Raw genomic sequence first — 11,711 nt, 5'->3', positions numbered from 1 at the left:
TACATATCGAAAGTATTTTTCAATGTGTTCTAGAATGAATGCGTAGGATATAACTTTAAGATTTTTTTGTGAATAGTAAAAGTGCATGAAATGATAAATTGATTAAAAATTTTAAAGGGATTGAAAATCTAAAAATTATAGAAATACAAATATAATTGTAAAGATATAAGATAAAATTTTCTATCTTTGGAGTAACAAGTCAACAAACAACTCATAATTCACGGTATAATAATACTTATATTTATGTACTTTTTATCAATAAAAATTACTAAAAATATTTATTTGAAATAGTATCAAAAACAAAATAGAAATATTTCCCCTAATTATGAAATGTTATTTTCATTCACTCATATTTGGACACTTGGCACTACTGATAATACAATTTGGTCCAACAAAATTTAATTCCTCTCCGAGAAAAACAGTCAATTTATAAAAGAAAGTTTACGAACAATCTATTACATGTATGATGTTGTCATCGAGCTCTTAAGTGTTTAAATCAAACACGTATATGATATAAACACATACACGTGGCTTTAAAAAAAAGACATAAAATTTACTTATCTTGTATCCTAGATCAAGTACTTGTGACTTGTGAGCTAGTTATATCCAAGCATTCCCAAGTAGATGTGAACATGAATACATGATCTAACACAAAAGAGGTATTTGTGCAAAACCTAAGGAGACACGACCTTGGTAGTTGTTGGACAAGAATGGCTCAAATGTTTAGTGCATATGAGATAAAAGGGGTTCTTATTGGTCATGTTTATAGATTATATAGGTTGTGTCAATAATGCAACGTGGTTTTGAACACTCTCCTCACCTATGTCAACTAAATATTCAAATCATTTATCACAATTCAATTTTCTACAACTAATCCTAACAACTTTAATTGTGTCTTTTTTATATAGATTCCTTCTACATGATGTAAATATGTTTGAAATATTGTAGGACACACTATTTGTAAACACTTCATTTATGAGAAAAGTATATCTTCTTTTTTGTTTTTCAATTCTTATTCTTTTATTGAAAAATTAAAATTTCATAATTTATTTAAATTATATAATTTTGATTCTTTAATAAAAGAAAAATAAAGAGTAAGAAAAGGATAAAATCTTATGATTTAGAGAGGTGGAAAGGATGTGTCTCGATCACTTTTAAACAAGGGTCGTGGTATTAGGTTGTGTTGAGGTCATTTCACACCGTGTAAATTTGGGTGTTGGGCAAGCGACATGGAGATGGTTATTTGGTTACACTCATAGTAGATTTCTCAAAATCTTGGAGTCTTAGAGGAAAACTTCTTTGCCTTGTTGACCTTTTCACCTTTTCTTCGATTCGGGCTTCGATGGGGGATGCTTCTGCATTATCAAGCACTGTAGAAATTATTTTTTCGCTGTTGAAATCGATTACATCTTTTTGGTAACCGGTTACAGGCTGTTGGTGCTGCTTGATTTCGTCGAAAACGACCTCTCGATTGATCACGGTTCTTCTATTTGTTGCGTCATATGCTGGAACAAAATTGGTTTATACCATATCTCTTAGATTTTGATGATAACAAAGTAGTTAAAGAATAATTGGGTAGACTAATGTGTGTTCAAGTATGTAGGTACAAAGATTAATATGTTGATTGGAAGTGAGTTTCGAAAGTACACTGAACATTCAAAGAGAAGCTCTTAAGAGGCAGATTCTGAAGATCAGCCTCTGAAGAATCAACTTCTGATCAATTCATCTTCTAATGATCAGAGCCTGAAGACTCCAGACTCTGCTCAAGTCATCTTGTAAAGATCAAATCAGCCTCTCAATAGTCAGACTCTGAAGGAATAGAACCTGAACATAGTCAAAACTCAAGAACCAAGGAATTATTGACAGATCGCTATCACACTCTAAGGTTAATTTGTCATGTTATGATCATGTAAAGACTTGGCAGAAAGTTGTAAAAGCTTGAAGTTTTACAACTGATAATTCTTTTTGTAGCAAAATAGTTTCAAATGGGATTGCAACGACATTAACCATATTAGGAAGCTTTGCAACATATATGTTGATGCTTCTCTCAAAGACTCTCTTGTGCTTGAAGCTCTCTCCACCAACTCTTTCATAGAACTCTATAAAAGGAGTTGAAGATTGGGAGAAACATGCAACATTGCGCCATGACAAGAAAATTGAAGTTACTATGTCAGAAAAAGAGGACAAGCTAACTTATACCTTATTACCATTTGTACATTCTTAGAAGTTCTTAAGTCTTAGAGTTTTTTGTGTTCTATTTTATTTACACCTCTGACTGTATATCAAGTGTAAGTATCACTTATCATTATCATTTATCAGCTAGATAGATTGTAGGAAGTCTCTTGCTTCTGTGCTTGAGAATTTAGAAGTCTCTTGCTTGTGTGCTTGAGCATTAGAAGTCTCTTGCTTGTGTGCTTGAGCATTGAAGTCCCTTACTTGTGTGTTTGGGCATTGGAAGTCTCTTGCTTCTGTGTTTGAGCAACTTGTAATCATATTTGGTTAGAGTGGAAATCTATTGGAAGTGCAAGAGGACTGGACTACTCCTGATTTGTAGGAAGAATCAAGATAATTGCTTGTGTGTTTTCTTGCTCTCTTATTTATTTCTGATCAATACTATCTATTGTTGTCACTATCAGACTCGAACTCAAATTATGTCTTCCTGACCAGAATTTAATAAGAGATTTAAAGAGAAAAAGAAGTAAAATTCAATACAATTCAACCCCCCTTATTGTGTTTTTATCACCTTAAGTTGGTATCAGAGTCTTGTTTGTGTATCAACACTTAAAAGTGGTACATAAAAGATCCTAAGAGAAAAACACCATGGTTGATCTTGAAATTATTAACAATGTTGATCCAAGTACATCTGAGAAAAATAATTATTATATTTCCAAACCACCAACATTCAATGGAAATTCTACTGAGTTTGAGTGGTGGAAAAGTAATATGTATACTCACGTCAAAAGTCTTGATGATGAGTTATGGGATATTCTTGAAGATGTAATTGATTTTACAGTTGATGGAGTAGGTATGGGGCTGATAGAAAGAGTCTCACATCTGCTCAGAAAAAGATATATAGAAAGCATCACATAGTTAGAGGAATATTGATAGATGCTCTACCTCGTTCTAGTATCTCAAGATTCTTGATAAATATACAGCCAAAACTATCTTTAAGTCACTATGTGCTACCTGTGAAGGAAATCAGCAGGTTAAAGAGGCTAAGGTATACCTTTCGATTCAACAGTATGAGTTACTCAAAATGAAGGATGGTAAAGATATTAAAGCCATGTTCTCAAGGTTTCAAGTTCTTGTATTTGGTCTTCAAGTGTTGAACAAACATTATACTGGTGTTGATCATGTCAAGAAGATTCTAAGGAATATTCCTGCCAAGTATAGACCTAGGGTGACTGCTATTCAAGAAGCTAAATACTTAAATAACTTAAGTCTAGAAAGCTTAATCAGCAATCTCCAGAGTCGTGAAATGGAACTTATTGAAGATGAACTTGTTCGGAAGTCAAAGTTTCTTGCATCTTCTGATATGTTCAGATGGACTTGGGATAACTTTCTTAGATCTAAAGATGAATCATATGATATGTTCAGTATCTTCTGCATACAAGTAAAAAATGAAAAAGGTAAAAAAATCTTGAAGATCAAAAGTGATAATATGGGAGAATTCGAAAATGAGCCATTTGAAACTTTTTGTAAAAAACTTGAAATTCTCCATGAGTTCTCTTCTCCTAGAAATCCACAGCAAAATGGAATTGTAGAGATAAAGAACATATATTTACAAGAAATAGCTAGAACCATGATCCATGAAACAATTTTCCATAGTACTTGTGGGCAGAAGTTGTCAACACAGCATGTTATGTTCAGAACAGAATCTATATTAGACCTATTATGAACAAAACATCATATGAGATTTTCAAGGGAAGAAAGCCAAGTGTTTCTTAATTTCATCAGTTTGGATGTACATGTTACATTCTGAACAACAAAGTCTATCATAAGAAATTTGATGCCAAAGCTTATAAGGGTATCTTCTTAGGATACTCTGATTGCTCAAAGGCATACAAAGTGTATAACTATGATACCATAATGGTTGAAGGGTCAATACATGTAAAATTTGATTACAAAGAGCCTGACACTAAAATGTCAGAGCTTGTTGAGAATTTGTAGAATTGCAGGTATCTGAAGACACCTATGGAACTGGCTATTCCATAGTTTCTCAACCTATAGTGATTAACTATTCAGAAACGGCTCAACCCTCGGAAGTTGTATGCTCATAAGTTGTTCAACTGTCAAAAGATGGATGTCCAGAAGCTAATCTAACTTCTAAAGCTCATCCAGATGAAGAAGCTACTAAACAAGTTCATGATGGTTCTCAAGATGCAACACAATCCAAGAGCTCCTTCAAGTATAAGTCTTCACATCCATAAGAGTTTATCATTGGAAATAAGGATAATCCTAGGAAGATAAGATATGTATTCAGAGGAGAACACTATATGCTACGGCTTATATCCATGATTGAACCCACTTCTCTTGATGAAGCACTATTAGATGGTGGATGGATTATGGCAATGTAAGAAGAGCTGAACAAATTTCAAAGGAATGATGTTTGGGATCTGGTACCCAAACTTCATCAGAAGAAAATTATTGAAACAAAATGAGTATTCAGAAACAAGCTCAATGAACAAGGAGAAGTGGTAAGGCATAAAGATAGACTGGTAGCTCAAGGCTACAGTCAGCGAGAAGGTATAGATTTCTCTAAAACCTTTGCACTTGTTGCAAGGTTAGAGACAATCAGACTACTCCTTTCTTATGCTACTAATCATAATATTATCTTATATCAAATGGATGTCAAAAGCGCATTTTTAAATGGTGTAATTTCTGAAGAAGTGTAGGTCAAATAACCTCCAGAATTTTAGGATTCTATCCATCCCAAACATGTTTTTAAACTTAAGAAATATCTCTATGGACTCAAACAAGCTCCTAGAGCTTGGTATGAGAGACTGGACAATTTTCTGTTAGAAAATGATTTTAAAAAAGGTCAAGTAAACTGTACACTTTTTATAAAGACACTAAAAAATGAAATCTTGATTGTTCAAGTATATGTAGATGATATAATTTTTTGTTCTACTAATGCTACTCATGGTATTTTCCAAAATTATGCAGGCTGAATTTGAAATGAGCATCATGGGAAAGCTAAAGTTCTTCCTTAGAATTCAAATCAACCAACGCAAGGATGGAACATATGTTCATCAGAACAAATATACAAAGGAACTTCTAAAGAAGTTTAAGCTGGATGACTTTAAAATCATGACAACTCTGATGCATCCAACCTGCAATATGAGCATAAAATAAAGAAACACCAATGTCTTTCAGAAGTTGTATAGAGGTATGGTGAGTTCCTTACTTTACCTAACAACTTCTAGGCCTGATATCTTATTTAGTCTCAACTTGTGTGCAAGGTTTAAGTCAAATCCTAGAGAAACTCACTTAATTATTTTTAAGAGGGTCTTTAGGTATCTAAAGGGAACAACTAATCTAGGATTGCTTTACAAGAAATCTATAAACTATAAGCTATTTTGATTATGTGATGTTGACTATGCTGGAGATAGAATTGAAAGAAAATCCACTAGTGGAGCCTGTCAATTCATAGCTGAAAACCTTTTATCCTGAGTTAGTAAAAGACAAGAAATTAATGCTTTGTCCATAAAAGAAGCAAAATACATCTCAGCTGCTAGTTGTTGTGCACAAACTCTGATTTAAATTGTCAAAAAATTTCAAAACACAATTCACCCCTCTCTTGTGTGTGAAGTCTCAAGTCCAACACGTTTTGCTGCAATGTATAGGTTGGTACTACCTCATGTACTATGCCCTCTTGATCACAAAACCTCCCAAAGTAATTTTATACATATTCGCCTCCACCATATATTTTGAGAACTTTGAGCTTGTGACCGATTTGCCTTTCAACCATGGACTTGAAATTCTTAAACACTTCGAACACCTCATCCTTTCTCTTGATTAGATATGTTTGTAGCTTTCTACTATAATCATCAATGAATGTAAAAAAATATCTATTGCCACTAGTCGAATTAACTTACATTGGTCTACACACATCTGAATACACCACCTCAAGGTGATGCTTGGTTCTACAAATTGTATCCTTGCTAAATTTTCCCTTATATTTCTTCGCTTGCACACATTCTTCACAAGTTTCATCCAGTATGTTGATCAATGGCAGTCCCGTCCATTCTATTATTTTATAAAGCAATGAGACCCAGAAATTGAGATGCCCAAGCCTATAGTCCATATCCACTCTTCTCGACTAGTCGTTGTAGCAAGAGATATATGTTCCATAACCTTCAACTAAACCTTGAAAGTTCTTTTGGGAACCATAGGAGCCTTTAGGACCAAAACCCTATTTGTATCAATAGAGCGTAAAACCTTGTTCTCCATGTGAATTGTGTAACCCTTCGTAAGTAATTGGCCAATACTTAGAAGATTACATTTGATTTTAGAAATATACAATACATCCTTTATCAAATAATGTCTATCATCCCTTATCTCGATTGATACTTCACTAATCCCTTTCGCCGTTAGAGTGGTATCATCCGTGAACTTTACTTTGTTCTTCATGGCCCAATTGGTTGTAACAAACTAATCTTTCCTATCGTCATATGAGTAGAGCATCCGGAGTCAAAATACCATTTCTTTCTGCACTTAATTTCCTCTTTCGTAGTCACCATGACAGATTATTCTACTAGTAACCGATTACATCGTATTGGTAACTAGTTACAACATCATTTTAGAGTTTTCTTCCAACTGTTGTTGTTGTTGTTCCGCAGCCTACTACTGTTGCATTCCCCTTCAATGATCATGACCAAGAGTGTGTTCTAATCATCAAACTCTTGTCTTGCAAACTTGGCTTCATCCACTTGAGGTTCCTTCTTGTTCGCATTGCACTCTTTCGCAAAGTGACAGAACTTTTAACAAACAAAGCATTGCATCTTGCTCTTGTCAATCCTTCTCCTTTCACCTCTAAAGTTGCCTTGACCACAAGTCTTGTTGCAGCTTCTCTCACCCTTTTGATAAGAATTCTTAGAATTTTTGGATTCTCTTCCACCAAAATTTTGAAAATTCCCTCTACTCTTTATGGGCCATTTACCCTTAGATTTCTTGTCTATCTCATTGAAACAAGCTTGCAAAACGATCTACGCCTTTGCCTTATCACAATTTCTCTCCTCCATTCTCTGCTCATGTACCTCAAGAGAGTTTTATAGCTCCTCTTTACTCATCGTCACAAGATCCTTCGAGTCTTCAATCGCTACAACTATGTTCTCGAATCTTGTCATCAAAACAAGATTTTTACGATGACATACTGCCCCATGATCGTTTCTCCACATGTTTTTACTTGGTTCACCAACCGAGTAATTCTCGTCGTGAAATCGTTGATGGTCCTATTATCCTCTATTTGAATCAACTCAAGTTGACATTTGTGAGTTTGTAACCTCACAACCTTTACATTGTCAGCCCCTGTGTATGCCTTTTCCAAGATTTTTCACGCTTGCTTCGATGATTCGTAATCACCAACTTTTTCGAAATCATGTGTATTAACGCATTGATGGATTAAAAACAACGCCTTAAAATTTTTCTTCTTTTCTTTTTTGTATGTTGCTCGTTGTGCATCTATTGTACCTTCGACAAGAGGATTCACGTCGTTCTTGATGAGTTCAAAAACATCTTGATAGCCAAACAATATCTTCATTTGCTTGCACCATTTATCATAATTCTTCGCATCAAGAATTGGTAGGTTTGCATGGATTCTTTCATTGGAGACATAAGTCATGTTACACATTATGTATTTGGTAGATCAAACCAGACTCCTCATGCCAAATGTTAGAACTTGAAACCACAAGGTTACCAAAACATAGTAACCGGTTACATTTGATGTTCTTCAAAAACACTACACCCTATAACCAATTACCAAAACAGTATAACCAATTACAACACTTAAATTATTGATTTTTCACACCAGGGTAAACAAAAAGTATCAATCAATGTAACATTCAATTTTGTTTTGTTTGCATTATACTACTTAAACTATAAAATGAAAATGTGCATAAATCCCAATTCAATTGGCAAAAACTGATTGAAAATGATGGAATTGGAAGAAATTGATATGCTTAGATATTGTTACATTGAATGTCATTTAGTTTATAGATCAAAATGAGCTGAAATTAAACAAGATTTAAAAACAAATGAAATATTTCTTAACCTCCTCTCTATTTCGTCTCATTATGTTCTATTCTATTTTGTTTCACTTGTGTTAAAAATATTCAAATAAGTCTAATGGACTAAAAATCCTAAAAGATTAAGTTGTTACCAATATGTAACTTCTAGTATTTGTGTTATCCTATCCAAGTGATGATGGCTTATCCCCAAATAAAATATTGACCAACAAGCAACCGACTTATATGAAAACAAACAGACAAGAATCCTAGTGATGAATGGTCTCTTTAATTCTTTATGCAGAGTTGTTGGCCAAATCAAGTCTTGTGGTTACCATAAAACTCATCCCATCTATTTATTTTTGTCAACAATTTGAGTGTATCAAGAGTATGGACACTCTTTTTTCCTCATAAGGGCCAGGCCAATCTTAAATTTCATCTCTTTACATCATCTCAAATTTTACAACCAATCATAATCATCACACATTAAAAGTTAAAATACTAGTGAAAATTTCATTAAGAAAAAGTACTAGTGAAAATTTCATCTTTCAGCCATATACATTGTTTATGTACAAGTTACTTTCAGAAACAAAGATTAGATTGATATATCATACTCTCTTCAGCCACCTCCGATAAGCTTTTTTTTTTCTCACCAGGGTGGTACATTTTCCAAATACTTATGATTAGTAAAAATTTACAGTTCCAAACTGAGGCTAATATCTAATATCTCATTCTCACTCACTCTTAAACTTGATCATGGCAAAAATTTCCACCCATTCTATTCTGCACAGCTTTCACTGCTGCAACTCTAGCAGCAGTAGCGGCCCTGTTCGCAGCGGTTACTGCTTTGCTCACTTGGTCATCATTCCGCGGAAGGTTTATAGCGTTTTCGGCTGTTCTCCTAGCAGCCTGCAAATTAACCCCCAAAAGTTACAACATTAATGAATGAGAACAAAACACGATATGTGTGCCTATGTTCGAGTACACGGTACCAACGCGCATCTTTACTCAAATCTACAGTCAATTGCTTCAGTAAAGTAATGGTAAGCTCTCATTGAAACGGGCGAATTTTGTGCAGAACTCGTAACGAAACAATGGCTTAATTATAGGGAGAGAAGGCAACATAAGTGAATGTGAAGGACAAATACCTGAACTGATGTAAGAACAGCATGAGTATGTGATGGTAGATTTTTTCTGAGGATGCCACCATCCCATTCGCCACATTTTCGCTCTCCATTTCGAAAAGTATAAACACCATAACCTTGCCTACGACCTTCGTGCCACGCTCCTTCATAACAGTGTCCATTTTCAAAATGGTAGACCCCAAATCCATGTATTTTGTCTCCAAAATACTCCCCAGTATATTTATCTCCATTTCTACATCAAAGAGTAACGAGTGAGTTTACTCAGTAAAAGTAAATAAAAATGCCTGAAATCCAAAACCTACTACGATAGTCTAAAATCTTCTACTATAGCTTTTCTTAAAAATATTGGTTATAATTAGAAGAGAAACTTCACAAAACAACTCTTTTACTATTGATATTGCGAATTGTCAACTGTCATTAACATGGTCTTGATAAAGATAATACTTTCCTGTTTAACTTGTCAAACAAACAATAGTTGAATTGAACAAGAAACATGCAATAAATATTAACACTAGCAACAAAACTTGACCATCAAATTTGAGGACTTTCAATTCAATACATAACATATTCTATTAACAAACAGAATGTTAAAGGAAGAAAAATTCCAAAAATCAACAAGATTCAAAAATTGCAACCAAAACATCATAAACAGTAAAAAAATTGATAGTAAGAATAAAAACAAACTACAGAACAAGAACAAGAGAAACAGAAACTCACCTAAATTGGTAACATCCAAGTCCATGTTTAACACCAAACTTAAACTCACCAACATAACAACTACCATCAGAACAAGATTGAACACCGAAACCATGACTCTGTCCATTACACCATTCTCCAGAATACGAATCGCCGGTATAGAATCTATAAACACCATAACCATGTCTCAAACCTTGTCTATAACAACCCTTATACCGACTCCCCCTAGCCCAGCTCTCAATTCCATAACCATCATACTTCCCATCAACCCAATCACCTTCATATCTTCCACTCCCAAAATAATGATAAACTCCACTCCCATTACACTTCCCTCCATGAAACTCTCCTTCGTAAAAATCGCCATTGCTGTAACACTCCACACCCTCCTTCCTTGTTCCATTCTCCTTCACTTTCACCTTCAACCTCAACCTCTCCTTGTCCGATGAACCGGTTTCTCCAATGAACCACTGAACCGGTTTCTCACTTCCCTTGGAACTAAACCCGAGCCGTTTCAAATTCCCGTCCCATGAATGCTTCAAAACCGAAACGCTCCTATGAATCACGCGTTTGTTCCTGTTTACCAAGTAAAGCGCTACAGCCACGAATATTAGAATCAGCAACACGTTCTCGGAAGTGGGTCCCACTGAACCAATATAGAAAAAATACAACACATAGAACAACAACGAACACCCGCTGAAAAAACCTAGAATCGGAGCAGCAACAAACCGGATCGAACCTGAACCTGAACCATAACCAGAACATGAACCGGAACCGAACCGGCGCGTCTTCTTATTCTTTTTATTTCCGTTTTTCTTCCTCTTCTTATCGAGTTTCTCCACATCGTAAAACTCGTCTTCATTAACAGAACCGAGGCTATAGGATCGGTTGGTCGGAGAAGAACACCGAAGCAGCGAGGATTTGGTTCGGGTCAGCTTGCTTTGGCTTTGGCTATTCGTCTTCTGAGTTTCCATCTTTAGTGGGACCCACCAGATTCAATCTCCACCGTACGATTTACTCTTTTCTTTCTTACCCGCTTCACTTAACCTACTTTACCCCCTCTCTGTATCGCGAGATTCTCACCACCACGGTTTTTATTACCGGTTGCGCCGGTAACATCTCAGGCTACACGATGACAGACTAGACCGGAACTATGAATTACCGGTAACTAAACTTTTCTTCGCCGGTTCAAAAATAAAACAGAAGAAAGTAAGAAGAATAATACTCCTACTTGGTTTGGAATTGTCGAAGGTTGTTGTTTTCTTCGTTGGTATTGATGAAGAAAAAAAAAACCGGTGAGTTTCGCAGTTTACGAGGATGCGCCTTTGGTTTTTGAGCTTGGTTGTGTTTTTGTTGTGTGAAAGAAATATTATTATATAGTACTATTCTACTATATACGAAGCGATGAGAAATGAGAAATGAAAAAGTTCAAGTGGAATTAAATATCAACCGTTGGATTTAGATCAAACAGTAGATATAGATTATTAATTTATGGCCGTCCGATTACGTAGAAGAGGTCATGGTGTTGACGGGAAGTAATAATAAGTAATAATAATTATTTTTATTTATTTATTTTATCTTATATTTATTTTTTTGGATAGTACCTTTGGTGAACACCGTCATCATATGATAATGATGATTTTTCAAG

At 34.8% G+C, this 11,711-nt stretch overlaps 1 protein-coding gene across 1 annotated transcript; it reads right to left on the bottom strand.

Annotated features, from left to right (window-relative positions):
- Positions 1–8,711: 8,711 nt before the first annotated feature.
- Positions 8,712–11,465, bottom strand: LOC131649517 (phosphatidylinositol 4-phosphate 5-kinase 3-like). The gene is made up of 3 exons (XM_058919277.1): positions 10,088–11,465; positions 9,374–9,602; positions 8,712–9,134 (listed from the first exon to the last, which is right to left on the bottom strand). Exons 1-3 carry the CDS (start codon positions 11,035–11,037, stop codon positions 8,970–8,972), a joined length of 1,344 nt encoding a protein of 447 aa, XP_058775260.1. The 5' UTR covers positions 11,038–11,465; the 3' UTR covers positions 8,712–8,969.
- Positions 11,466–11,711: the final 246 nt, after the last annotated feature.

Source organism: Vicia villosa, linkage group LG2 (genome assembly GCF_029867415.1).
Source record: "Vicia villosa cultivar HV-30 ecotype Madison, WI linkage group LG2, Vvil1.0, whole genome shotgun sequence".
Taxonomy (NCBI): Eukaryota; Viridiplantae; Streptophyta; class Magnoliopsida; order Fabales; family Fabaceae; genus Vicia; species Vicia villosa.
This window is presented reverse-complemented; position numbering and strand designations above follow the sequence as displayed.

What these genes read in the sequence shown, in the direction of transcription:
- LOC131649517 (XM_058919277.1), bottom strand. Translation starts at nt 11,037, where the DNA reads ATGGAAACTCAGAAGACGAATAGCCAAAGCCAAAGCAAGCTGACCCGA. An exon ending in CTTGGATGTTACCAATTTAG is followed by an intron (nt 9,603 to 10,087) that starts GTGAGTTTCTGT and finishes TCTTTGATGTAG; the next exon opens with AAATGGAGATAAATATACTG. An exon ending in CTGTTCTTACATCAGTTCAG is followed by an intron (nt 9,135 to 9,373) that starts GTATTTGTCCTT and finishes GTTAATTTGCAG; the next exon opens with GCTGCTAGGAGAACAGCCGA.